The sequence below is a fragment of the Lipophrys pholis genome (assembly GCF_963383615.2).
Source record: "Lipophrys pholis genome assembly, chromosome: 10".
Taxonomy (NCBI): domain Eukaryota; kingdom Metazoa; phylum Chordata; class Actinopteri; order Blenniiformes; family Blenniidae; genus Lipophrys; species Lipophrys pholis.
Window position 1 is genome coordinate 8,128,316 of NC_137640.1, and position 27,664 is coordinate 8,155,979.

Below are 27,664 nucleotides of genomic sequence, written 5' to 3' on the forward strand. Positions count from 1 at the left end.
TTGTCCCAAAGCTGTGAAGACAATTAAGTCAGAATTACAAATGCCAGTGTGCTGAAGGCACTCGAGGACGATTCTTCTTCTCCTAGGCTCATGGTCCCTGGTGTCATAAATGTCAATACACAATTCTGCACTCGCCCTGTGGGTGTTTCACAGAACCAAAACTGGCATTGGCACCAGATCAAGACTCTGTTGAGTAGCAAAATCATTACAATTCATCCTTTTGGTGCCATATATATTCATATCAAATTTGATGGCAATTCATCCCGTTCCCATTGAGCTATTCCATTGTGGATTGGACTGCTGGACTGTGCTGCAGGCTGGCTGAAAACTAATTGACTGGGAGTTGAGATTTCCCTCATTTAATAAAATAGCAAAACCTGCCTGTGACTGGCTGGGTGATAGTGAGTAAAATAAAATGCACCACAAAGACTAAATGAGCATCCACATCATCAGTAACTGGGGGGAAAAAGAGGAGGATATAAATAGAGCAGACAAATGACAACATGAACTCAGAAATGAAATGAGAAAACATCTTTCAGCTGCAGCAGCTCAATCAAAAACAAAAACAACAAAAGAAACGGTTGACTTTCCATGTGTGTGAGGTCCCATGAAAACAAGAGTAGAGAAACAAGAAATACAGTATTTTGAGACTTAAACCACCCTTTCTTTCCTTTTTGTGCAGAAGTCTAATGTCTGATGGCTCCACCTGTTAGTGCACACAGGAAGGAAATGACTCCACCAAGATCAGCATCTCTGCCTGTCGGTTTTCTGGGATAGTTACTTGAAACTCCCCCTAAGAAATGTGATTATTTCATGTCTTATTGCCTTTAAAGTAAAACAGGCTTTTGCAAACATCACTGGATTTTTGAAAGGTAAAACCAGGAGTCTAATTCCTGGACTCAATCTTCAAGGGAATGATCGCCATACTTATCTCCTCACTGCTAGGTGAGTATTATATATTACTTTCTTGACTGTAATATAGACAACCGCCTTCTTCTGGTCAAAACCTGTGACATTTTGTTATGTTTTTATATGAAATAACAACAACAAAAAAAGTCAATTTTCACTGGAGAGAAAAACCTGTCCAAATACTTCCAGAGGCATCTGCCTTCAGAACAGAGCTGCCATAGATGCAAAGCTGTACTCACTCATTTATATACTATTATTATTGTATTATATTATATATCAGTAGCATGTTTTGTGGGGTTATAAATCTGACTGGGCTGTTAGCCTTCAGCTCAGAGTCTCAGACAGTCTGAGTTCAAATGATGAGCAGCAGCCAGAGTCTGAATTGGACTGATGTAATATTCATTTGAGCAGAACATACAACTTGTTGCGGTGGCACCTCCCGTTTTTACCATTTTGTTTTAAGAGACATACGTTTGTTTTTTCAAATGATATGATTGTAGTAGTTTGGTAGTGATTGTACTCTGTGTGTGTGTGTGTGTGTGTGTGTGTGTGTGTGTGTGTGTGTGTGTGTGTGTGTGTGTGTGTGTGTGTGTGTGTGTGTGTGTGTGTGTGTGTGTGTGTGTGTGTGTGTGTGTGTGTGTGTCTAACAGGGGTACACAGTAAATGTGTGTACATTCCTTCTGTTCCCATGGGGACGATAACCGTCTAAACCGTCTCATTAAGGAGTGCGAAGCTCTGCTCGGTCTCACACTGTGTGGCAGCACAGCACAGCTTTGTGTGTGTGTGTGTGTGTGTGTGTGTGTGTGTGTGTGTGTGTGTGTGTGTGTGTGTGTGTGTGTGTGTGTGTGTGTGTGTGTGTGTGTGTGTGTGTGTGTGTGTGTGTGTGTGTGTGTGCGTGCGTGCGTGTGTGTGTGTGAGTAGAAAGAAATCGTGGCTGGGATGGTCTTCAAAGCAGAGCGAGGCGCCGCTGTATAGACACAAATGTGCTTCTGGGGCTTGTTTTAAAAATTTGAATGTAAAAACAAACATTTCTTTTTTAAATGTTAGTTCATGTTGTGTTGATTCTATCATCTATGATGTAGCTGATGGCCATGGCTGACTATCTGGCATGTGGGAGCAAACCTTCTTCTCCGCTTCCTGTTGTGCACATTTTAATGCTGATTGGCTGGCAGAAGAGAAAACATAGCTGTGGTGGACGACAAAGATTTGGTGAGATGTGTCCGTTTGTGTGAAACCTTTTTCTTTTTTTTGTATTTCAGGTGCATTTGCGCAGCAGGTCGCCACACTTGAAGGTATGGGGTGAAAATGAAAACAGATTTGAAAAAAGCCTTCATCTTTGGCAAACAGCTGAACTGTATCAGATACAAGCATGACAAGGATTACAATGAGGTTTTATTCCCCTGCAGATTCTTGGACGACCAATGTGACCGTGTTACCTCCAAGGTCCACAATCGACCTCGGTGAGAGTTTTACTGCAGTGCACTGTGCAGTAAAACTCTTTTGTATGGAGTTGCCTGTGGTACAGTGACAAAGGGCACACATTCACGCGAAGTAGAAAAGCATTTGACTGGAGGTTCAGTCAGTATCATTGGCACAGATGAGCTCCTGTCCTGTGAAAAACTGACAAGATAATGAATGCAACATACACAAAGTACCTATTTATTGTACCCAGAAGCAACACACTGAGCCATGCAGTGTTTTTTCATCAGCAGGGGTGTAACTAGAACTTGTTCAAGGGGGCTGATTTCATGTAAGCATGATATTGTAGTACTATGGTACTGATGTGCTTCAGTGCTGCATCATGTTGTTTGTAAAGAAAGTGGTGTAGAAATAAAGCTTATGAATAATGGCGAGGTGCCACTTTTGCAAGCAGGTTAGACATTACTACAAAAGAGGAGCTTTTGAAAGCAGAGTAAATGTTTTAATATAACATCTACAACATGCGGAATCACACAGTGCGGTCCCTGGATCCTGAAACTTGTTTGTAAAATGTTTGCTGCCCTAATAACTGCAGACTTTCAAACACCCACTGGAGATAACATCAGCAGAAAAGTTTTGTGCTGGGATTATCATTGCCCTGGTTCTGTTTGCTGGGCAACTGCACGCCAACCTTACATCACTAAGTTGATATTTGTTAAAAGGGCAGCAGAATGAGGGCTGATGATGAGGCCACTGTAGGACCCTGGAGCTTTCGGGATTGTTTTCTAACGTCTTAATCTGGCTGCGCGATGAACAAGCCATTTATAAAAATTTGTGATGTATGAATAGTTGTTGCTTTTTCCGAGAGTGCCTTAATTCGCAAAATCAAAATGTCAATACTTTTGTACTTTTACAAACATTGGTTTTCATATTGGTGAGAGCAGTTTGGAGGGGGGAAGCCTTTTTTTGTTTCAAGCATCACTGTGCCCAAGGGCAGAAAAGGAGCCCATAACGGTTTGGTTGGATGAATTTGGTGTGGAAGGACTTGACTAACCCACACAAAGCTCTGACATAAACCCATTCTAACACCTTTGGGATAAACCAGAAAGGAGATGGCATGTCCTCTTGTTCCCCATCAGGCTGATCCTACAAATTCGTTTCTGGATGAATGAGTTAAAGTTCCCACAGACAGAATCCAACATCTTGACGTCTTCCCAGTAGAGTAACAGCTGTTAGAACTATAAACACCACAATAATGCTTGTGGATTTTAGAATGGGGTTGATATAATGGGTAAGGATGATTGTATATATTTAGCGGGGTCTCTATCGCAGACCACCAAGGAGATGAACATCTGGAAAACGAACTGTATCCCGTACATTACTTATGTTGGATAGATTAGCTTCTCACACTCAATACATATTCATGCAGGTTTTACATCATTATGTGACATCCCTCTATTTGTTGTTGTTTTTAATGACTTTTGTGTCCTAAAATATGTTTTCTTTTCTTTTTTACCTCAAAGTATAGCAGACAGACACTAACAAATGTAATTCCCAAACCGTCTGAACTTCTGTTATTAAAGTATCCACTCACATTATATTTATTCAAATGTCTTTATCTTCAGTGGTCCGTATTATCCGGATGGGAGTTAATTTTTTTTTTTTTAATTAACCTTTATTTGTCCCGAAATACAGTATATTTGACATTAGGAATCTTGTGATCGATCCTGATTGATGACAAAGGGTATTATTGGAATTACTGCTGATTATGAGACGTGGTTGCAGCCATATTCGGGTGGGGGCGGGGTGGGGTAAAGCAAAGCTCTCTGTTTATCATCAGTCTGCATTGCCACCATCATCTATGGTCATGAACTTTGAGTCATAATTGGCAGAATGTGCTCATCAAAACAAGCAGTCGAAACAAGTTTTCTCCACAGGGTTTCATCACACTCTGTGAAAGCATAAAGGGCTTAGCTATCCAGCAGACACTCAATGCTGAGTTGCAGTGGTTCAGACACCTGATCAGGATGTTCTGTTGCCTCCTGTTTGAGGTTGACTGGCACCTCTCACTGGAAGGAGGCCCTGAGGTCAACCTGAGGTCAACCTGCTCGGACGATTACAGCTCTCGTCTGGTCTAGGAGTGGCTTGAGGTCACCTTAGAAGAGGTAGTGGAAGGAAGTTGTTGGGGACAGGGATATCTGATGGGACAGGTGGACAGATTAAGAATCACTTCTCCAAAAGAGTAATGGAATAAGATGATAGTAAAGTGGCACGTGAGCAGTTCTGAAACATACAACAGCGACAGTTATCAGAGCACAATGGATAGTATTGTGAACCAAAAAATGGATGCAAAGACGTCAAAGTACCTAAAATAATTACATCAATAAGTTGTGACCAGCTCCACAGGCTGGAGGCTGGAGCATTACTCTCTGGGCCAAACAGAGGGAGGCAGAGACAATGAGCCTGAACTTTGTTCGCCACATGACGGTGCTGCTCGTGCAGGAAGATCTGACACGTGTTCCTTTGTAGCTGCCAGTGGGAACAGTGGACTGTACTGGTGTGAAAGCACAGAGGGTCACAGCAGTGCAGTCAACATCACAGTAAGCTGTGAGTTTTGTATAAAGGGTTTTTTTGGGAGCCTCCACACAGAACACACTACAGAAAAGCAAATACAAACAGTCCATGGTGAAACACGGATCATTGAGATGGAATTAATTCTATCTTCTGTTCTTATTCTACAGGTGGCAACATGATCTTAAAAACTCCAGCTTCCCCTGTATTTGAGGGTGATGAAGTCGTCCTATACTGTCAGTCCTTCAGAGCAAACCATAATAAGGTGATATTCTTTAAAAATGGAGAAGAAATCACCACTTCCACTTCCTTCAGTTCAAACACAGTCACCAAGATGAATATCGTTAATGTGACACAGCAAGATGAAGGCTTCTACAAGTGTGCGTCCCAAGATCGAAAGATGCAGAGTCCAGAGAGCTGGCTGGCAGTGACACCTGACCGAGGTCAGCCACATATCTTCATGCCAATTAATCGACAGTAACAATAGAATGTAGTATTTTTTGTGCGTGTGATATCAGTTGTTTTTCTTTCAGGTAACTTCACATCAACTCGTGGGACTGAAGCCTCCACTAGTGGTAAAATAAATCCTTATTTGCAATATAATTATCCAGAATGTTTTTGAGGACGATAAGAGATGGCAATAACTGATTAAATTAACATAGGGGGTTAATTTTCCATTTATTATTTGTTTGTCGTATTCAAGTTTGACTTTATAAAAGCAATACCCATCAAATTGAAGCTGTTATAAGATTTATATGACTTAGATTTACTACTGTTCAATTTTTAGGTGTGAACTTGCAAGTCAGAAGTCATCCCCTGTTTATTGCCTTGTACAGTGTATATTTCAATGAAAATAGTATCACTAAAACAAAGTTGTGATGACCATATTTGTTTGTTTTACTACTTATCCTACCTAAAATACTGCTGAAGTACTGAAAGTTTGTGGTAAAATGTGAATAAGGCCCCCTCTGGTGGTGATGAAATTGCTTCACATTTAATCAGTTGCACTTTTTCCCTCTTACCTGCAGTCATGTTTGATTCATACGGAAGAGTTTTAGGGCCACTGAAGAAAAAAAAAAATTCGGAGGCTACAAAAAACTAAAAACCTTCGTGGCCCCAGAAAAAGTCGAAAATCAAAGTCGAGATTTTTTTTTTTTACGGTGGAAAAAAAAGTCCGTCCGTCCATCCACATGTGGCTGCTTCCTCAAAATGCATATCAGGCGGATTAGAAGTGATTCCTTGTTCCGTCGCGGAAGTTCGTCGAGGACGAAGGACAAAGGCACGGATCCCGGGCTGCTTATTTAAATGTGTTCTTATTAATCAAGGAAATCCTTTGTAAAATCACATGTCCATAAGCAGTAAGCAACCCGATATAGTCAGAATTAAATGATTTAATGTGAATTCACATCTACGGGCAAATGATGAGGGATGGATTGACGTCTCTCCGTGGAAAAAAAAAAATCTCGACTTTGATTTTCGACTTTTTCTGGGGCGACGAAGGTTTTTTTTTTTTTTTTTTTAGCCTCCGGATTTTCTTTTTTCTTCAGTGGCCCTAAAACTCTTCCGTAGATTCAGGATTGTATTCCTCTTAAAGTGGCCCCTGTAGTCAGTTCAGCAAGTATACAACAGTTCAGGATAAACCATTGAATGAAGGAGCTTGGTCCACTTATATCAGGAGACAACATCCTTCCTGTATCCATCAAGAATCACATATTCTCCGTTATCCAATATTTTCCCAGGATCTTCCACATGTTCTTGGTGACCAGTTTTGTCACTTATCTTATTCAGGTTGCACTGTTTTCTTTTCATAGTGCACGTTACATCAAACGACGAGCTCTCACAATGATAGGTTACTTTACCACTAATGAAGAACCGACTATGACACAGAGTGGCAAGATGTAGTTGGCTAATATGAGTGGTAATGTCAGATCCTTTTGCAAATAACATTATTTGCACTTCGTAACAGGTTCCTGGAAATGGATCCTTCTATCATGTGGGGTTGTCCTGCTGTGTGTTACTCCTTTAACCATTTGGCTAATTCGCCACCACAGGTCAGTTTCCTTGTGACTACAAGACAAACATTCTATTGAAATATTAAAAATGACATACATAAATGAAAAGGTTTCAGATAAACAACTGAAAGGATGTGAATAACTCTATAGAAATACTGCCTTGCAGGACTGAATCACAAATCAACCAAGCCTTCAAATGGTTCACTAATTATTGTTTCCTTTAAGGAAAAACAAGTTTTGCACCCGGAGCTGCTGGCCTCTCTCCAAAGAGGACGTAACAGCAATAGCAGTTCCCGCAACGAAGCAGGATGTAACAGAGGTGCAGTGGGATTTGTCCTGGATGGAGATGTCCAATCTGCTGGATAAACACTCATACCCTGGCACGTAGAAGACTATAAATAACACAGTGCATCTTATGGCCACTGTGTTTCTGACAGACTGCAAGACCATGTTCCTACTCATAAAATGTTGAATAAACACCCTGGAAAAATCAAACAAACATTGGTGTAATGTGAAATATATAGATCGCCAAGGGTTTGTGGTTTCCAAAATCATGGTTCCTTAAACTTCCTTGAAAAGAATGCAGTGGGAGAAAGCTTGCTATTCTTAGACATTGCTGTGAGAGTATGACCCGAACCCTCTCATCAAAGGTGCCATTCTAAATAATAAACTGGAGTTTGAGGTCAGGATGGGTGAGAACTGTCGGCCCACAGCAAAACAATTCTAGTCCACACACTCTCTCTATAGACTTTGCATGTGGAGGTATTCTGCAGGTATAACAGTGTCCTCCTGCATGTGCTGGTATGAATGTGAATGTACGTGATTGTGTGTGTCTCTGTGTTTGGCCTGTGATAGACTGGCGCCCAGATTGTAACGTGGTTTTAATCATAATCAGCTGAGATCAGCTCCAGTACTCTATGACATTAAGTAATAGATACACCATTCTATTCATGGGAAAATTTAAATGTAAAAAAAAAATAAAAAAATCTAATTAAAAGTTTGTCAGTGTCAACATTGTAGAGTTTTATGGGTGTTTTGTTTTATACTTCCTTGTTTTGTAACTTCATGTCTTCCCAGGCTGTTGTCTGGTTTGTGAACAGGACATTTTTGACAAACCCTTTTCTATTCAAACTCATCTGATTCTTACTTGTAGATTCATTTCAGACTGAACTACCAGCTGGATATGAATTGCCTCCCGGAGGCGTTGACCAACCGGTTTGTCTGACTATACGGTATGTAACAGTCAAACTGACACGAACGTTGCACACAGTTGTTACTGCACGCAGTCAGAGATGGTGGACAGGTAGTAAAATGTGCCTGAATACTTTATTCTTGAAATACTTTTTCGTCTGGAGACACATTTCGTCCACTCGAGTGTGCTCAGATTTGTTCACCGGGGTGTAGCAGAGTCACAAAGACAGAACAGGAGACGCCGACATGGAAAGCAGCACTGGTGAGTTGATCAAGTTCAATCTAAGATAAATGGCTAAATCTCGTTCCAGACGTAAGTTTATGAAGCTTTAACACTTTATTCATTACGTTGACTTCATACCACTGTTAATTATTGTAACTATTATTATCCTGCATAGAACAACTATGGGCGGACAAGTACAAGTGCAGTTTCACCCACAACAAAAACCAGTTTGACCAGATTTGCCATTGTCGGGAAAACAGTTTAAAATAATAGCCCCGTCTAATTTTAAACTTCCTTCTGGGAAAACTCCTCCCACGTAAACACTTTTTGACAGTAAATGAGAAGCAAACAAACGGAAATGTGAACTCTTTAAACAAAACAAAAATCATTGTGATCAATTTAATATCTGACATTATAAGGAAACGTAAAGGAAACTGTTTATTCTCAGATTTTGACTTGGGGAGCTGAGGTGGAAGTGACAACGTTAACTGATTTTCTGCTTTTTATTTTGTTGATGTACATGTCAATAGACATAATCATGCCTTTGTTCTAATTTATATTATACATAGACAATCCTTGTTTTGGTGTATTTTTATGTTATATCAATGTTCATAGACATGCTTATTACAATTATAACTTTAGACTTTTTCCTTGTTTTAGTGTTTATAGTCCCACCACATACTTAAAATATGAATCCGTGAATATATATTAAATTAAATATAAAGGAGTGTTGAAAGTAAGACATTTTACCATTCCACAAAACATTAACTACTTTTTAAATTTATGGCAAGGACACATTGCAGAAGATAACGTTGATAACAACAAGGACATGAATTAAAATCAAGAGCACAATAACGCAGACATTTGAAAATTCTCAGATATGAGCCTGTAGTTTGTCCCAAACACGAGACTGTTGCTTCACCACACCTTTTTACGTTTTCCACCATCTAATTTACATGACATTTTCATATAAACAACCAGGGCGGCCCTGAAGCGCTTGGTGTCCTAAGCAAGACATGTTCATCATAGATAGAAAATAGAGATTTATTGATACAGTAAACATGACATTGCATGGAATTAAAAATGTCTACAGTTTACTGCCGAGCTCACTCATTGAAACAACTGAAACTTACTGGCTGTACTTTTTTTTTTTTACATCTGCTTCATGAGTGGACATCTCTAAAATAATATTAACTCTGTTTGACCACGAAATGACCATCAAAATAATGTATAATATATCAAATGACCATTTAATGGATGAAAAAGAAATGCAAGAGAAGCAAGAGAAGACATTTTTATTTCTATTCTCTGCATTCAAATTTGCAGCAAGCCATGTAAAGTGGAGAATGAATACAATTTTGAAAACAAACCTTAAAAATGTAATCTGTTGTCAAATAAACAATAATGATTTACACATTAAAATAAAAGAAAAAGAAATATACACAGCACAAACACTGCAGTTAGTCAGTATGAAAATATGTAAGAAAATAAAGAATATGTATGTTAAAATGTATATACATATATTGTATCAAACAAACATGGAAATCCTCACAGCCTAAAAACAACAACAATAACAAAAAATCCCCCAAATATTCCTTTCTTAAATTTGACCTTACGTCCATCTGGTGATCTCTCACTGCATCTCTTTCTTTTTGGATTTTGCACAGCAACATTTTGGGAAATGGAGTTTCACTTCAAGTCAAACATCAAATGTAATGTAAAACATTTGGCCAATGTTTTGACAGTGTCTGTCAGATGCTTTTCCCCCCACCAAGTGTAAATCAGAGTTGATTTGTCACTCTTTTAATTTTGTTCCTCGTTTTTTCCTTCGAGCTGTAGCTTAATTATTATTATTATTTTTTATTTTCCTTTTCGGTTCAGGGTCATTCTAAAAATGTTTCACTGTTTCGGGTTTGTCTCAAGTCACTATATTATCATACCCAGTCCGTCACATGACCGGGAGTCAAAAACAACAACCCAAAACTAGTTTTACATGGTATCACTCATCACAAACAACGCAGACATCATGTGAGGATCTTCTCCTTTCTGTTTAGAAATGACAGATTGTATTCAGCTCAAGGAAATGAGCAACTTCTTTTACTGATGTTTCTGCATCCATTTTACATGAATGAAAGGCATTGTCATCAAGACTTTAAAGCTGTTCCACAATTAGAAAATATCATTGATGTACAATCGATCCTCTATTTTTGCATCGCGGTCTCACAGTGATATGTTTGTCTTTGTTTTCCAGAGGAGATCAGAATTGTACTTATCGGCGGGAGATGGTCTGGAAAGAGCTCGTCTGCCAACACTATTCTGAGAAGGGAAACATTTGGGTGTGGCCGAATCAGAACAACTCAGTCTGAAGTGCGGCATGAAGTGGTGGAGGGCAGAAACCTTGTTGTGGTCGATGCTCCCGGATGGAACAGCTCTTTCTCCCTCAATCAGATCCCGGAAGGAGACAAACAAAGATTCAGGCTCAATGCATCCAAGTGCCCACCCGGACCAAATGTCTTTCTCCTCGTCATTCCTGTGGACACAGCTTTCAACGCAGAGCAGAAGAACATCGTGGATGAGCACATGAGGCTGCTGGCTGAGCAGGCATGGAAATACACCATGGTGCTGTTCACCTATGGGGAATACCTGGCGGGGAAGACAGTCGAGGAGCATATTGAGTGCGAGGGGGACGCACTGAAGTGGGTGATAGACAAGTGCAGGAACAGATACCACGTGTTCAACAACAAGGACAAAAGTAACACCACTCAGGTCTCAATGCTGCTGGAGAAGATAGACGAGATGGTGCAGAAAAACAAGGGTGGGCACTATGAGGTGGATGAACAGACTCTCAAGATCATCGAAAAGCGTCAAGAAGAGGTTGCGGAAAGGGCCGAAGAGAGACAGAGAAGGGTTGAAGAAGACAAACAACACATGAAGGCCCTCATGTCAGGTGAATTCTACCATCTGTGAGCTTAGTGATTACATGACACTGTGAGAAGGTGAAAAGGAAACTGAATGAGGATTGGCTAGGATTTTTTCACGGTATCATTAGATGTAAAATATGTGAACCTTTCTTCTAACTTACCTCAGATTTGAGATTTTTGTTTTTTGTTTTTCCAGAAAAGAAGTAATTCTAAGAAGTTCTCTGATGCCCCCTGGGAGAAACTTTAAATACCACAACTATTATACAGAGCAGATTTAGTTTTTTATGTTATTTATTGCATATTTATTCTGTTATTTAATTCACCCACTTAAAGATAAATGTATTTATTATTTATGTCATTATTTTTTAGAAATTGATGGAGAACAGAGAATTGTGTGGATGTTGCTCAATCAGCTTTTTGTTTAACCTGTGTCTGTTGTTGTGTGATAACAGAAGAGACGACGCCCTTAGAAAATCTCCGGATGGTTCTTTTGGGAAGCCGAAGCGTTGGGAAAACGTCAGTGGTGAACACCATCTTGGGATTCAAAGAGGGAGAAGAGGGGAAAAGAACGGCACACTCGGTAAAACACCAGGGACTTGTAGGTACAACAGAAATAAGTGTTGTTGACACGCCGGGCTGGTGGAAAGAATACGCTGCGTTTGACAGTCCAGAAGCGATCAAAGATGAGATAAAGCGCAGTGTGTTCCTGTGCCCCCCTGGGCCCCACGTCTTCCTGTTGGTGATCGACGCAGACGCAGCCTTTAATGCCAAACACTTCAATGCGGTGACGACACATTTGGAGCTTCTTGGAGATGAAGTATGGGAGCACACCATAATCGTTTTCACCAGAGGAGACTGGCTAAGAAGTCACACCATTGAGCAGTACATTGAGGGCGAGGGGGAGGCCTTGCAGTTGTTGGTTGAAAAGTGTGGCAACAGATATCAAGTCCTCAATAACAAAGATCAAAGTGATGCTGCACAAGTCACAGAGCTGCTGGACACAATCACCGGGACTGTGATCCGAAACAACAGCGAGCATTATGCTTTAGATGAGCAGTTGTTCGCCACCATTGAGGATAGTAGAAGAAGAGTGGAGGAAGGAGCTTCACTGAGGCAGAAAATGATCATGAACAGGAGAAAAGACTTCAGAGGTAAGCTAAACAGTCGTCCACTGATGGTGTAATAAGTGAATCTGCCTGGTGAAGCCAGAGCGGGTTTCCCAGAAACATCACCAGCCGGCCAAAGGACAGAGATGAGAGAGAGCAGCAGTAGCACACATGAGCCTGCTGACACTCTTATATTAATCAATACGTGTAGCCTTAGACAAACAAAGTGTCTCTCTGACAGTGGGATGTCTCTGTACTTCTTGGCCAAATGGAGAACTCCAGGTTACTTTTACAGTTTAGCACCATCCCAGTTTTATCTGTGAGCATTTGTGCGATTAAAAAAAAAAAGAATTAATTTACACTGTTGTGACGACTGCCTTTTTCTTCTCAGGAAGCCATAAGATGCAGGAGTTGAGGCTAGTGATGCTTGGTCAGAAGACATTTGGGAAGACGACCACAGGGAACAACATTCTGCGAAAAGAAGTGTTCTCTGTCCGTCGCACTGACCAATGTCAGGTGGAGGTGGCGGATGTTGCAGGCCGACTCGTCACAGTGATCGACACCCCAGGCTGGTCGGCGAAGTCCTCCCGCAACACCGAAGAGACAGACAAAGAAACCGTGAGAGGACTGTCACTCAGCCCTTTGGGGGTTCATGTTGTCCTGCTGGTCGTTCCCTTGGAGGTGAAGTTCACAGAGGCTCACAAAGCCGACGTCAAGGAATACATGGAGCTCTTTGACGCCAGTTCCTGGAACCACACGATAGTTCTGTTCACGTACGGCGACAGGTTGGTAGACAAGTCGGTGGAGCAGCACATCGAGAGAGAACGTAGTCCTCTGCGTTGGTTGGTGGACAAGTGTAAGAATAGATACCATGTCTTCAACAACGTGAAGAAAAACGATGCTGCCCAGATCACAGAGCTGTTGGAGAAGATAGAGGAAATGGTGGCAGGAAACAACGGGCGGCTCTTCTGCCCCAACATGAGAGACGTCTTCCTGAGGGTTCAAGATCTGGCCAGAAGGAGGCAGGAGACAAATGTGATGAGGGAACAAATGGAGTATGAATTCAATAGAAGAAAGTATAACTGGTTGAATCACTACAAGCACATATTTGCTGATCTGCAAGCTGAGCTCATGGGAAAGGCTCTAAAACTCAAACCCAAGTCACTGAGTGAGTATTTTACTGTGTCGAGAATCTGCAAATCCTCTTCGAGACAATAAAATTGGCAAACATGTTTTTCTTTTAATATTTCAATCCAATTAACTTCTACAGTTGGAGATGTTCCCAAGATCAGAAAGAAAAGGGATGAAAAAGAGGACAAAGCCCTCGCAACAGTCAACCTGGAAATTGAGAGGCTGGATAAGGAAATCCTGAGGTGTTCCATTGCCCTCCGAAGCAGCAAAGAGTTTTTGCCCCCAGACAGTGAGTGCAAATGACGCAATCATTTTTTTTTTTCAATTAAACGCAGTGCCGCCAAGTAGAACCAATCAAAATGTGTCTCTGATTAATTTTCAGTGAGAGAAGTCAGTCTATCGTCGCACCTGTTCAAGCTTTTGGTCGAGAGGAGAAATTCCTCTGACAGTTCAGAAGAACAGCATGACTGGTCCAACAGCCAAACAACACTCAACCTTTGTCAGTCGTCGGGATTTGGAAGTGAGAGTTTTGACAGGTACAGCTTCCAGTCTCCACCTGACGAATAGGCCCAAAGGCTTTAGAGAGTTTATTTTTTGATGTTTTAGAAAAACAAATAAATAAATGACTTTACCCTTTCAACAGGTGAATGAGAAATTTACATTTAAACTTGCATTTATAAAGTCTGCTACAATCACTGTGAAAAGTCAAACTGTAATAGATGTCTCTGGCTTCGCCTGCTTTGTATTCTCAAGCCGAGTATTTCAGGAGGCTGCATTTATAGTATGTAATGTCAACCGTGCAAAGTTTTTCAAAATAATTGTGTCATTCATGAGCAAACTTAATTGCATGGTCAACGTTTTCAGCACCAATACACAAGCAGTCTGAGAATAGAGGTGTGTTAACGGTGAGCAGTCGGGGCCTTTTTGTTTTGTTGCAATGATTGTTTGTTTAATCTTGATTATCTTAATCATCTGTTTAATCTTAATGTAAATTATATTCATTCCTGCTTATCCACTGCATTGAATATTCAATGTGGTGTTATTGTGATGTCGACTTCAATTCACTTCTGTTCTGGAACTGTACACTATTTCTATTTTTGGATGTAGAATGTAATCTGAGATTAAACATTGGGCAAACATCTTTAAATACAAGTATATTGGATGAGAGAATATGGTCATTTTCTACTTGAACAAGGATGTCATTTAATGTAATTATGTGTTATGAGGGAGTTTGGAGGATTTTGAATTGCTTGTGTCTAATATTTCTGGAGGACATAAATAAAGGTGCTGGGATGAACACAAACTGGAGATTGACTCTTGGATTTATATTCACAATGAAGCACCAGAAATTCCCCACTGAAATGAAAATCACCAAACATAGTTTTTTTTATTCTATTTTCAAAAGGAAATGTGAAATCTTGGCAATTTAATCCCAGACTGCACTTGGGAGTTTCCCCCACAATGAATAAAGACTACAAATGACTAATATAATGGGCTCAGTGCTTTAAAATGATCACAGTTCTCCACATCTTTGTATTTCTAATTCTGAACATTTATCTAATATACTATATTTCCACTGCTGCCTTTTCTGTTTCTGCAAAAACAATCAATAGAAACATTTTGTGCAATCAATCAAAATCAAAATATTAATATGAAAACACAATATTATGCTTTTAAAACCTTTTGAAAAAATTATATCTGAAAAATTAATAACCGAATAATGATATTTCGGCTGGTGGAATGAACAGTCCAATTTCTTTTCTTTTTTTTTACTATTTTTAGCTGCAATTGAAATTTTTGATTATTTTTTATGCAGCTCCTCTATGTAACAATCTGTAGTATATGCCAGCCTTTGCTTCCAATCATAATAAAGACATCATCAATTCAAAATGCAGAAAATTATGTTCTTGTGGTTTGAAACTACATTACACATGCTAAATATAAAAAAATTAATAAATAAATAAAAAAAAGTTTACACTTATTAAGTGAATTTAGTGGAGTTATGATGATCCACTGTGACAGGAAGAACAATTAGAAGAGAGAAGAGGAGGAGCTCTTTGTCTGATTTAAAGTGACGTTTAAGACGAGCGCCCCCACACTTCAATGGTGAGGACAAGAACTGCATGCAGGCTGGAAACTTTATTAAAGTGGAAGAGTGAAGATTCACCCTCGTGCACACATAGAAATTTATGAAAAAAAATAGCCCCAGTTTACATTTGATCATGAAAAAACTGAAAACAAAAAAACAAAAAGGAAATGCATAGCAAAAAACAGCATTTTACCAATATTGTAGACCCCCCAAAATTTCACAAATCATGTTTTATCTATCTATCTATCTATCTATCTATCTATCTATCTATCTATCTATCTATCTATCTATCTATCTATCTATCTATCCATCTATTTCGCATTTTGGCCACTAGATGGCAGCAGAGAGGCGCGGTTGTGAGGAGCCTCCCCGTGAGGTATTTCTCCTGCGACGGAAGAGGGCGATTGTAGTCCATCCTGGTGGTGACATGACAAATCAAACAAATCCCACATCTTTGTGAAATAACATCAGCAGCAGCTGGATTAAGCAGCGGCGGGCGTTTCGTGGAGGAGTCCCGCGGTCCTCGGTGTACGTTGGTGTTGTGAGGTGTGTCCCGTGTCGCTGTTTATTCTGAGCTATTCTCTCACTAGCGGGGCTAATTAGCAGGCTAACTACGAAGTGAACTGTTTTTGTTTACCCGCCTTTGTAAAGCGTATCTGAGCACTGTGCAACCTAAACAGTAAGGCTTTAATAACGTACATTCGCCCTGCTCCTGTGTTCTTCGTGCTGCCTGCCACTCATCATGTGTTTCCACACAAACAGGTTAACCGAAGAAGTGTCATTCATTCCCACTGAAGATGGTGAGCATTTTACTATCTGCTCACTCTCATTTTAAAATGCCATTGTAATCACTGAGGACTGTATTGATTTTCAAATTGTTTCCTTCTGTGTATCTTGGACAGCATGGTCGTGTGAAGATCAAATCCACAGCCCAGCAGGAGGAGGAGAAAAGGAAGGAGAGAGAGAAGAAGCTGAAGATCTATGTGGCAGCACGAGATGCATGTTTCTCTAAGGTGCTTTGGAAAGTTGTCCTGCACTGTGCATTGAAGCCACAGCTGGTGGCTCTCCAGTTCCTGGCCCCGGCAAGGCCGGGGTGATTGTTGGGCCATATTTTGAGTATAGCTTGCAAACCTGTAACAGATGACCAGTGGTGTCGTTACAAGGCTTTACAGAAAAGCTTTTGTTATGCTTAACTAGCCATTGCCAAGATTGATAGTAACTTGAATTATTGACGTTAAAAACGTATAATAGAAGTGGAATTTTGTGTCTGGGGTCACATAGTGGTTAGTGCTCTTGCATTAGAGTTAGGTCATGGGTTCTACTACTGGTTGGGGGAGTTTGCATGTTCTCCATGCATGCACGGGTTTCCTCCCACGGTCCAAAAACGTGCATGTGACGTAAATTGGTGACACAAAATTGCCCCAAGGTGTTTGTGAGTGATCATGTATTGATGTCCAGGGTGTATCTTGCCCTGTGTTCCAGGAGTAGCCTGTTCATTTTCACATACAAAAACTATGCGAGGGACCGGTTGTCTGCCCTTCCCCAGCCCAGTCTTGACTTGTCCTGTGATTGAAACACGTCTGTGCAAACATCAACGTTACCCCAGCAAGCATTGTTGTTGTGTTGCGAAATAGAAATGCATCTTTTGTTCTTGGTCACTTTTTTTTTTTTTTTTTTTAAACACTGAACTCTGACACTATTGCTCAATATCAATGGAAAATTTGATAAATCTGTAATGACCTGCTCCTAAACATAATGCTCAACACAATGTTATCTCTGTTTGCCACAAAGTACAGCAGTTTTAGGAGAAGATAGCTTATCTTTGTTTTCCAATTAAAACATGTCTTCAGTAGAAGCCTTATGCCCACTGCTACAGTGTGATAAAGATTAGAATATCAAAGTGTCCCTGTTGCCTTTGGTCCTTGGGTGTGATTAGAATATCAATGTAGACCAACACCAGCTTTATACATTTGTTTTAATATAAAATCATTATTTCATAATGTGTGAATAAGATGTCATTGCAACTGGTATATTAATACTGTCACCAGTTAAGTTCTTTTTACTATAAGTGTCCAAATATTTACTCTGGCGTCGTTGAGCTGCAGTGTTTAACAAGGTCACCTCAAAGCCAAATCATGGATTTGGGTCTGGTTTAAGGTTTCTTGTTGGCAGTTTGCATGCTCTCTCAGAACCTCTGTGGGTCTCTTGCCTTTTCCACGAGCATGTTTACTTGTGTAAACTTGGTCGTATTTCACCGGCTTTTGCCTGCCTCCCTTTTTACAACAGAGGAAGGAGGGCGTTTGGGATGACGAGGCTCTTCAGCTGACCCAACAACTCCTGTCGTCCAACCCAGACTTTGCCACCCTCTGGAACTACAGACGAGAAATCCTGATGCACCTGGAGACTGTCAAGTCAGAAAACGTTTCTGATGTTTGCCCCCTTTTGTCGATTCACAGCTCTTTCTGTACAGCAACAGCAAAGTCACGGTTTGGTTTTGTTTACCATTGTCTCCCGCAGAAACGAGGATGAAGTGCAAAATATTTATGGGGCCGAGTTGGCGTTCCTGGAGTCTTGCCTGAAGGTCAACCCGAAGTCTTACGGCAGCTGGCACCACCGCGGCTGGGTCTCGGCTCGCTTGCCTCGGCCCGACTGGGCTAGAGAGCTGAGCCTGTGTGATCGCTGCTTGAGCCTTGACGACCGCAACTGTGAGTGAGAAAAGGAAGCAGCAGGATGTTAGAAATGTTTAGGTATATATATATATATATATATATATATATATTAGTGGCTATGTTGCTGCATTGTTGGGTATTACTGAAGCATTTGATGTCATGCCCTTCTGTTTTCTCCTAGTCCACTGCTGGGATTACCGCCGGATGGTTGTGAAGATGTCCGGCGTACCCGTGGATCAAGAGCTGGAGTTCACTGATCGCTTGATCGGCTCCAACTTTTCTAACTATTCCAGCTGGCACTATCGTAGTACGTTGCTTCCACTGCTCCACCCCGAGTCTCCTGAGCCTCCCTCACCATGCCGCGAGCCCCGGCAGTCATCCCCGCCACCCTCCCCTCAAACACACTCCCATCGTGTCTGTGAGGAGCAGCTACTCAAAGGTAATCTCATCACTTGTAGTCAGTAACAGCAGAAGATAGGGGGCAGCGTTAGGCTTCATAATCGCAGTAAAATGTACTTGGAGTGACATGAATCCTTCAGCATGTTTACAATGCAACTACATTGTAAATGTTTTTTTTTTTTTTTCAGAGTATGAGCTTGTACAAAATGCTTTCTTCACTGATCCCAATGACCAGAGTGCTTGGTTTTACTACCGCTGGCTTTTAGGCAGAGGTATGTCCATGTGTCCGTTTGAAGGCAGTTACTTTCCTGCATGAAAAGAATGTGGAGTTTTTCATCCATCAAGCACAGATTCCACCCGTCTAAGTCTTTTGTCTGTCCAACAGCGGAGCGTGAAGAGATGATAAGCTGTGTTTATGCCAGTCGAGATGAAGAACGAGTGGCCGTCGCCTTCTCCAGGCCTGTCAATGTCAGTGTTTCCACTTAATTGTCTCTCACAACTGGCTCTAAATCCTTGGCGTGCATCTCAAGTTCAGCTTGTGCAGTGCATTTATTTACTGAATGAACCTGCTGCAGAAAAGTAAGAATTTCTTCTGCGTCTTTAGGCGTCGTTCGTCCTACTCAAGTCTTCCATATGACCCATTAAGACGATTATCTATTTGTATTGAAATATGTCGATGTGGCAGATTGTGTTGTAATTTGGAATGATCATATGATGTGTTATGACAGTTGAATTAGCTTTTTTTAATGAAAACTCACCAGCCACCTTTTTGGGGTACAGCTCGACAGTATAATGCCATATAATACAGCCCTTCTGACTTAAATTGCACCTGGACAAAGGTAATCATGTTCAATTATGTTTTTGCTCTAATCACACTGGGATGTGTTCAGCAAGGTTTTGATTTGTCAAGTTGAAGCCGTTGTGGTGGTGAACTGCATTATATTGAGCAGTGTTTCTTATATTCTCGCTGCTTGTGAGATGGGCAGAAATCAGCAAGCATTTTGGGAGGATTAATATTTAGGTTGTAGTTTGCAATTGTATATTTTGTATGTATTTAATTTAATGTAAATCACTATAACCACAAATGGGTAACCAAAACTGGCCTTCTTTTGATATATCCACCTGCCTGCAAGTTTTCTAATGTGTCCATTTAGTCTTACGATATAAGTACATAGTTTAATACTCAGCTGTTGTATTTTTTGCTCAACTAATCCAAAAAAGTACTACAAATTGTCTGTCTTGTCTAAATCATGTACTGTTGGAAAGCCAGCTTTCTGCTCTTTCAAGTTGTGCAACATTGTTTGGGAACATGCATTTATGGAATGAGCAGCACAGTTGAGTATGAAGGTCGGACCACAGAAACGATACCAAATCAATTCGGCAAAAATCATATTCTACTGGCCACAGACTTTTAATATGTTGATTCTCTATCTTGTACCCCTCTATTCTCTATGTATTTTATCTTATCCTGTCTTTTTTTTTTTTTTTTTTTTTTTTTTTATAAATACTCTGCTGCCATCACATCTGGTAATGAGACCGGCCAAAAGATTAGAAACACCGTCCTGCATTGTTTAGATATCTCCCTGCATACCTGAATCAATGATGGTATCATCATAAAGCTTTTAAAAAAGGATCCCTCATTGCATTCAGGTATGTTGTCAGTCAAAGAGACCAAAAACATGCAGGACAGTGGCCCAGGACCAGTATTCTTATCTTATCTTATCTTATCTTATTGTGCAAGGCTGCATAGATTTTACAAATGCTTCTAATGAAGAGGCTGGTGAGTGGAGTGCGTCACTAAATGTAGTGGACTATAAATGAGGGGTCTTGATTTGCAAAGCAGCTTACAGTTTACTGGTTTGCTGCCTGTTGTGGGGGGAGGGACAGTTAATATTGAGAAATGCGTGGGACTCGTTCTCTGGAGAAAAAACGACTGTGTTTCTGCATTCATATGGTGCTTTGTGTGACTTGATGAGCCGTTTCCCTGCTTTTGTCCTGTCAGGCGCAGTCAGTCGGCCTGTTGCTGATCCTCGACGGTCAGCCCCAGAGAGTGGAGTGGAGGAGTGTTCACCCACGCTTTAAACACAGCCCTGTCTGGGTATCCTTTCACATTACGAGTCAAGACTGACAAGTTACTGCTGCAGTAACGATATCATAGTAGGCAATCTGTAATAGCGGGTGTCGTGCTGTGTTGCTCTGATTGAGCCGGCTACCGTGCCTAACACCCTGTCCACATTAGTCTTCACGTACCACACTGATGCAGCACTATGGTATGCTGCACAGTGTTCTGTTTTTATGTTTAATGATGATCATTGTTCTGCCACACAGGAGGACTCCAGCTTCAGTTAAACAGGCAGTGACAGCTGAAGCTCTTAAGGTTGCTCCTGCGGTGTAGTCTAAAGACTATGTTTAGGCTGAACATTGTATTTATTTATTTTACCGCTATAGGGGTAACCATAGCCGTATTATTTAAAAAAAAAAAACATTTTCTACGTAAATGTCATCTTTATACTTGATGTAGAAAAGTCATTAATATTTGATGCACTGATTTCAATTCACAGAAACTTGGAGAATTGAATCATCTCAGTTGCCATGAATCCATTTAATTCTTATCCAAGTCATGTTCACAAAAGACAAATTTAGAACGGCCAATTGAAGTGGGACACCGTTTGGACTTATAATCTTCCTGAGCTTAAAAGACCCCGGCATGGAAACAAACCTTGATTATCTGGCTGTTAGCAGCCTGAAGTGAACACGACTACTATGGCTACTATTACTACTACTACTGTACCATCTTGATGGTCTTAGGTGCAGGTTTATTTTGTGATATTAATAGGTGAAATATTCATTAAATGTGCCTTTAACTCCTAATATTCATTCAGTTTGCTGCAGTTCTCAAATTTCATTCATACTCAAGTCATACTTGTCTAAATTAGTACTTTGAGATGCCTACTTTCTAGTATATCCCCCTGCACTTGCATGTAAAGTTGGTATTCACGTTGAACTTATTTGTCAAAATACTATTTCACGCGTGGAACCTTTTTGCCCTTAACACCTGCTCAGATCTGTGATCTCCCTCCTGGAACGATCAACGACATAACCAATGAACACAACCTGACCGTGCACTGGACTGAAAAACACACTCACAGGGACTGTGCGCTGTACACAGGTGCAACCAATTGTTTTATCTCCACACACAATCGGACCCGCTTTGTCAATGTTGTTACAAGCTAAGCTGCTAAGATGTGGCTAAGAGAAGCAAAAATAATCCAGGAGTGATTGTTTGTGGAAAATCGTTTTTTTAGCAAAGCGTGAATTGTTGATTTATGGTGACGTCAACAACAAACAAACAGCTGCTGAGTCAAATAAAGGGATGAAACCGAAGGACAGCGAGGTTCTGCAAGGACTCCCCTCACACATAACTGAGCAAATAAGCAATACAACTTCATCCTCAAACTAAAGTAAAAAAGCTGGTGATGTCATCAATAATCCCTCAGGATGTGTGTGAGCAAGAGTTGTTAAAAAAAAAAAAAAGAAATTGTGTTATGAAAGGCTAAATGTTGAAATTCAAGGTAGAAAATAGTCAGGCCATGTACAGGAAAGCTGTTTTTGAGTATTAATCGCCCCTTGAGCTGCGGTAAAAACAACATTAATACTAACATGTCACCGCGCGGCGGTATTAAAATTTCAACCGTGAGTCCTAGAATTTGCCTGAGGCAATTTTAACCATAAATGTGCAGGTTTCTTACAACTTTAAAATCACAGATACGTGGAACACCCAGTGAATGCACAGCCCCCCCCCCCCCCAAAAAAAAAATTAAAAATCAGTCATCCATATCAATAGAAGCATTTTTTTTACTGTAAAATAGACATTTCAATCAGGATCATTAATGTACCTTGTCTCTGTTCACATGAGCTGCAGTGGAGATGTGTTCAGACCCATTTTGTATGTAGCTCATCAAGCCGCACCGCTTTGCAGTTTAAATCAAAAGAAATATTGTCATTGTACTTTGTGTATTTTATTGACGTAGCAATAATCCCTATGATTATGTCCTCACCAATTATGACCCAAGAGATACTTTTCTCTATGTTTCTATGAGATTCATAAACATGTTCTTTCATTTTGCAAAGGTCGAAGTGAAAGCTGGTGTCGGGACTCTGCTACTGATCAGGAACTGTTCAGGTACCGTTAAGTCAACACATTTTGTTGTTGGAGCTTCAGAGGAGTTAAAACTGAGTGTGCCATTTTTCTGTGCAGGAGTGAACTTTCAGTGGAGAAGACCTCGGTTCTCCAGTCGGAGCTGCAATCCGTTAACCAGCTGCAAGAGTTGGAGCCGCTGAATAAATGTAAGTGCTTTTAACTTTCCTGCAATACAGAAGCAAACCTCCGTTTTCACGTACACAACACACCATAGTGCTGGTGTCGACCCTTCACCACTGACCCGTGTGCTCACTTTGGAAGGGTGCTTACTGACCATTATACTCCTGATGAGGGCACTAGACCCGCTGGGATATGAAAAGGAAACACTTGCTCATTTCCAGACACTCAAAGTGAGTACCGTTTGAATTTATATTGTGGACAAGTGTTGGCAGATTTCATCCACCGGATGCTCTCTCCTCCAGGAAGTGGACTCCATGCGCTCTGCGTACTATAGCGACCTTTGCAGCAAGTTTATGATTGAAAACACCATCCTGAAAATGGAATATGCTGAAGTGCGCGTCTTCAGCATCTCTGACAAGGTCGGCGTTAAGACAAAAAAAATAAAAGCAAACTTTCATATTCTTTAACGCTTCATTCTCTTAAATGTCTTCTTTTTTTGTTTTTGTTTTTTAATCCCAAACAGAAACTGACCACTTTGTGCCACCTGGACCAGCTGCTATTGGTCACCCATATCAATCTCTCCTCCAATCAGCTCCATCGCCTGCCTCCTCAGTTTGCAATGTTGCAGTGCCTGGAGGTGAGGCAGCTGCTCTTCGAACGACTTTCAAACTCCATTTTGAATACGACCGTGCCTCGGTGTCGGGAGTAAGAAAAGAACATGTTTGGGATTGCTTCTCTGCATATGAATGAGTTCTTCTTGCCTGCAGGTATTGGAGGCTGCGAATAATGAAATAGAAAACCTGGAGGGAGTGTATCACCTTCCCAAACTGGAGGAGGCAGTCCTGAAGAATAACAGTATCCTTGAATCAAAGAGTAGGGGTGTAACAATACATCGATTCATTTATTAATGATACAATTACATTGATGCACAATGACAACCGCGAGCAGCCCTAAAAAGGACAACATACGCTCACCTCTTGAAAATGAATTGGCGAGTTTGAAGTATTTTGGATTCCGACGGAAAGACGTAACCGTGTCTGATGTCACGTTAGCGAGCGATGTGGAAGTAACCCTCAAGGTAGAGTTGTTTTTTTTTATGACATCTGAACAGTGGAGGCTTTTATTTTGATATATAGAACTCAATAGGAACACCATGGCAGGAGGAAACCCCACACAAAACCCTCTTCACTCCTGGTTGCCCACCCACAACTAATAAACCAAACTAAATTAGATTAATTAATTAACTACATGAACTAAGAAACAAAAACAAAACACAACCATACACACTCTGCAAACCTTATAAAAAAACCCAATATTATCTAAAACACGACTAACAGAAACTCCCATGATGCACTACAGCGACCAGCTCCGTGATCGCTATTTCATTTGTAAAGATATGAGATCTTAGAAGAATACTGTTTACACTGTTTATTTAATGCCTGATACCTGAAAATTATTCAATGGCGTATTTATTAATTCACTTATTTCATTTTGGGACATTTAGTCCTCCATATGAAACACCCTTGGAGAGGTTTCATTTTGGAGATGCTCCAATAAAGTCGTTGAGCCATCATATTTTGGCTCAAATCCTCCCACTTGCCCAATTTTCCCAATATCTGATGAGTCCAGCACGATACCAGGTGTCATGATAAAGTGAAACTCGGTGTTATCCACTAGTCGGAAATGTTTTGGTTCTTCAGAAAAGCTGCTTTATTTCAATTTGATATATTTGTGTTTGTTTTTGTGCTGGGTTTGACACATGAGATACCATGACATGTAGAGTTTGTATCATTTTAAACGTGTGGCTAGAAACAGTAATAACATAAAAATTTTGACGAATAAACTCTTGTAAAATAGATATATTCTAGGGCACCATAGTGTAATCAGCATACTTTTACAGTGCGATCTCTACACTCCCTTTGCAGCTCAGAACACGTGTGAATTAACTCTGAGTAGCTGATTGCTGGAAAAGAAAAACAAAGCCCTGCTAAAAAATAATTAGGGTGGTGTTTGTGTTTTTCAGAAAATTGCAGTTGTAGAGATCCTTTCAGCTGGTTACGAAGGGCATTTTATTTTACCCTGATCTCAAAGTGAAAGTGCAAATAAAAACAGAGCTGCAATTTGACGGCGCAAACGGCATCATTAAGAAGACAACAAGCACTTAACGGCACATCACTGACATCCACATTCCTTCCCTTCATGATTCACTTCCGTCACATACAATTGGGATGAATAAAGGGGTTTACGGGTCAAGACAGAGAGGCTGCCCTCAACATTAGTTTTTTTTTTTATAATTTTGTTATAATGACCACAGCGATCCACTTCGAGGGCTTTTTGTTTTAAATTTAGAAATATTCATTCTGATCACCGTGCTTCATTTCACGTTGGCCTCCGACTTCCACACCATGCGTTGAGAACATGTGCGTCAATCGCCTGCTCGTTATTAATATTTGCTCACCGCTGCACACGCCAAGGCTTTTTCATTAACCCAAATGTGCAGAAATCTCGACACTGTCAGATCTTCAACCGCTGGCCTCGTGCCCGAAGCTGAAGCGCCTTGATCTCCGTGGCAACCCTGTCACTCAGACGGCCAATATTGAGTCAGAGCTCGCCGAGCTGCTGCCCTCAGTCACGGACCTCCTGCTCTAATCGAATGCAGGACAGCAACCGATGCCATCATGTGTCCTGTTGTTCAGTCGTCGTCTCTTTGGCAGTGAAATGACTGAGTGGGTGTTTTTTCTTTTTCTTTTTTAAAAAAAAAACCAACCTGTTAAGACTGGTTTGTTTTATGTGTTTGGGAGAATGTCAATCACAGAAAACCCTGAGGGTCTGACAGCCTGATACCCCGGTGCACATTTCAGAACCCATTCCAACCTCTCTACGGTATAACATCTCTTTGTTTGTTTTTTGCGTGTGCATTTCTTCATTGTGTGTACAAGTATCTCTAATACAACACCGTATTGCATGCAAAAGCACTGAATGGAATATGGTTGGGTGAGCAACGATACCAGATTATGGCTTCTACAAAACCGAGCTGGACGGAAACGCTTACACCAGATGAACGGAGGACCTCGTCGTTCACCTACAGTCTTGTTTCTTTTCTCAAAAAGGTTGTGTGAATCATTCAATATGACATGACACTGTTGCACAGTGAGTCACAAGCCCAGTAATAAACAGCACACATTGTGTCACTGCCTTCCGGTATGCTCTTTGTGTACGTGTTTGTTTCTTTCGGGATTTACTCTGCATTCCTTCAGAGAAAGCAAAGAGCCAACATTTTTCATGGCGAGTTGTAGTAGTTAATCTCAATTTAATTCATTGGTTACCCTGTTTATATCAAGTGTGACGGTATGCGTGATCACAGCTGTATGCTGTGGAAGGCGAACGCCACACTCCGGGAACCTTGAGTACTAATCAATAATAAGCTTCCAGCGTCAAGGAGATGTTTGCTTCCGTTTATTTAACTTTTTGAGCAGGTAACAGCCTTGAAAAGATGAACCGCTGCAGCCTCTGATCTGTTACCCCTGAGAAGATTTAAAATGTGTTGCTAGTATTAATCACCTGGCGCAGCCTTTAATTACGCCACTGTCATTGTTAATTTGTGGGCACCTTCATGTCCTCAGTGTTGATGTTGCTCAGATTGCTGAACTCCAAGGAAACTGTTCTTTAGGTACGACCACGAAAGGAATGGAAATTAAACAACATAAAGGTCTAACTCAAGAATGGAGAAATTCTCTCTCTCTCTCTTTCCACATCATCCGTGCAGAAACTTGTGTGATTTGTGTGACTCGAGCTGCTTCTTTCTCAAATGGCATCGCCCTCCTCCGCTGCTGCAGCCTAGGTTTACTTTTATGGCAAAATAACTTGGTTTTTGGTCAGTTGCCATAGCGACTGGTGGCATCAGGGATGCATTGATGATGGATGATGCTTTTCATTGTTGTGCATGCGCACAATGCAAGGTTCACATACTCAGGGTTGATTGGAATAATTCTGATCAGCTGTTCTGGAACTGGAAATTCAGAGTTTGTTGAACTACCTTCCTGGAATTACCCCCCCCTCCGCCCCGATCAGCTCGAGGATAAATGTGATGCGTAGTCTCAGCAGAAAGTCCAAAAACACAAAAAACCTTCAAGATGCACTGAGCAGTCTTCGGTAGTTCTAATGCACCTCTGTAGGGGGAAATACAGCATCTCTGTGAGGTCCAGCTTCATATCATGGACACCTCGGTGCTTGTTGTTCCACCTCCTCATCCTCCCTGTCCATGCAGGTGAAGTTCAGCTCTCTGTTTAAGTTCCTGTTGTCTCCAAAGGGACTCTCAGGGCTGGGAGATATTTCAGTATGAAACGCTGCCTTGTAGCAGTTCACTTTGTTTGTGAGCACTTTTAACAGACTGCAGACTCATGTGGTTTACATCCCCAATGACAACAAAAGAGCTTATGTGTGTTTGACAAGACTAAAGTTCACAAGAGAAACCGCTGCTCAGTCAAAAAAAAATAATAGTTTATTAGAAAACTGTTTGTCAAACATTGTAACAGTGGTGCTATTGAAGTTGTTATACAATGATCTGAGTCTGAATAGTGACCAAAGTCGGTTTGAAACACGCTGAAGACGCACTAATTATGACTCTAAAGGAGCTCGTAAATAACCTATTCTACTCACCAACAAAATAGAATTGAAATCCATTTTTTTATATTTGCGGAAGC

The 27,664-nt window shown here is 40.8% G+C and overlaps 3 protein-coding genes across 7 annotated transcripts; all 3 read left to right on the top strand.

Annotated features, from left to right (window-relative positions):
• Window positions 1-711: 711 nt before the first annotated feature.
• LOC308115839 (uncharacterized protein) lies at window positions 712-7,928 on the top strand. Of its 2 annotated transcripts, XM_080473642.1 has the most exons (8): window positions 732-945; window positions 2,169-2,201; window positions 2,316-2,369; window positions 5,070-5,164; window positions 5,258-5,342; window positions 5,433-5,474; window positions 6,866-6,950; window positions 7,137-7,879. In XM_080473642.1, the coding sequence occupies exons 1-8, from the start codon at window positions 915-917 to the stop codon at window positions 7,297-7,299; spliced, it is 588 nt and encodes a 195-aa protein (XP_080329768.1). In that variant the 5' UTR covers window positions 732-914; the 3' UTR covers window positions 7,300-7,879. The 2 variants fall into 2 exon arrangements, with proteins under 2 accessions (XP_080329767.1, XP_080329768.1); XM_080473641.1 differs by having other exon boundaries at window positions 712-945; window positions 5,070-5,342; window positions 7,137-7,928.
• Window positions 7,929-7,978: 50 nt separating this feature from the next.
• LOC308115821 (GTPase IMAP family member 8) lies at window positions 7,979-14,967 on the top strand. 2 transcript variants are annotated; one of them, XM_080473615.1, is made up of 6 exons: window positions 7,979-8,364; window positions 10,577-11,272; window positions 11,699-12,397; window positions 12,744-13,520; window positions 13,623-13,772; window positions 13,866-14,967. In XM_080473615.1, exons 1-6 carry the CDS (start codon window positions 8,349-8,351, stop codon window positions 14,048-14,050), a joined length of 2,523 nt encoding a protein of 840 aa, XP_080329741.1. In that variant the 5' UTR covers window positions 7,979-8,348; the 3' UTR covers window positions 14,051-14,967. The 2 variants fall into 2 exon arrangements, with proteins under 2 accessions (XP_080329741.1, XP_080329742.1); XM_080473616.1 differs by having other exon boundaries at window positions 8,069-8,143.
• A 978-nt stretch (window positions 14,968-15,945) lies between these two features.
• rabggta (Rab geranylgeranyltransferase subunit alpha) lies at window positions 15,946-26,171 on the top strand. Of its 3 annotated transcripts, XM_080473777.1 has the most exons (18): window positions 15,965-16,118; window positions 16,224-16,251; window positions 16,335-16,372; window positions 16,475-16,585; window positions 17,859-17,983; window positions 18,090-18,277; window positions 18,423-18,680; window positions 18,829-18,912; window positions 19,026-19,108; window positions 20,643-20,738; window positions 21,704-21,809; window positions 22,772-22,823; window positions 22,899-22,987; window positions 23,103-23,191; window positions 23,264-23,380; window positions 23,485-23,598; window positions 23,729-23,816; window positions 25,462-26,168. In XM_080473777.1, exons 3-18 carry the CDS (start codon window positions 16,370-16,372, stop codon window positions 25,608-25,610), a joined length of 1,752 nt encoding a protein of 583 aa, XP_080329903.1. In that variant the 5' UTR covers window positions 15,965-16,118; window positions 16,224-16,251; window positions 16,335-16,369; the 3' UTR covers window positions 25,611-26,168. The 3 variants fall into 3 exon arrangements, with proteins under 3 accessions (XP_080329902.1, XP_080329904.1, XP_080329903.1); XM_080473776.1 differs by lacking the exon at window positions 16,224-16,251 and having other exon boundaries at window positions 15,946-16,118; window positions 25,462-26,171; XM_080473778.1 differs by lacking the exon at window positions 16,224-16,251 and having other exon boundaries at window positions 15,960-16,100.
• The last annotated feature ends 1,493 nt before the right edge of the window (window positions 26,172-27,664 follow it).

What these genes read in the sequence shown, in the direction of transcription:
- LOC308115839 (XM_080473641.1), top strand. Translation starts at nt 915, where the DNA reads ATGATCGCCATACTTATCTCCTCACTGCTAG. An exon ending in GCAGGTCGCCACACTTGAAG is followed by an intron (nt 2,202 to 2,315) that starts GTATGGGGTGAA and finishes ATTCCCCTGCAG; the next exon opens with ATTCTTGGACGACCAATGTG. An exon ending in GACTGAAGCCTCCACTAGTG is followed by an intron (nt 5,475 to 6,865) that starts GTAAAATAAATC and finishes ACTTCGTAACAG; the next exon opens with GTTCCTGGAAATGGATCCTT.
- rabggta (XM_080473776.1), top strand. An exon ending in TCTTCAGCATCTCTGACAAG is followed by an intron (nt 23,381 to 23,484) that starts GTCGGCGTTAAG and finishes AATCCCAAACAG; the next exon opens with AAACTGACCACTTTGTGCCA. An exon ending in CAATGTTGCAGTGCCTGGAG is followed by an intron (nt 23,599 to 23,728) that starts GTGAGGCAGCTG and finishes TCTTGCCTGCAG; the next exon opens with GTATTGGAGGCTGCGAATAA.
- LOC308115821 (XM_080473615.1), top strand. An exon ending in CATGAAGGCCCTCATGTCAG is followed by an intron (nt 11,273 to 11,698) that starts GTGAATTCTACC and finishes GTGTGATAACAG; the next exon opens with AAGAGACGACGCCCTTAGAA. An exon ending in ACTCAAACCCAAGTCACTGA is followed by an intron (nt 13,521 to 13,622) that starts GTGAGTATTTTA and finishes TAACTTCTACAG; the next exon opens with TTGGAGATGTTCCCAAGATC.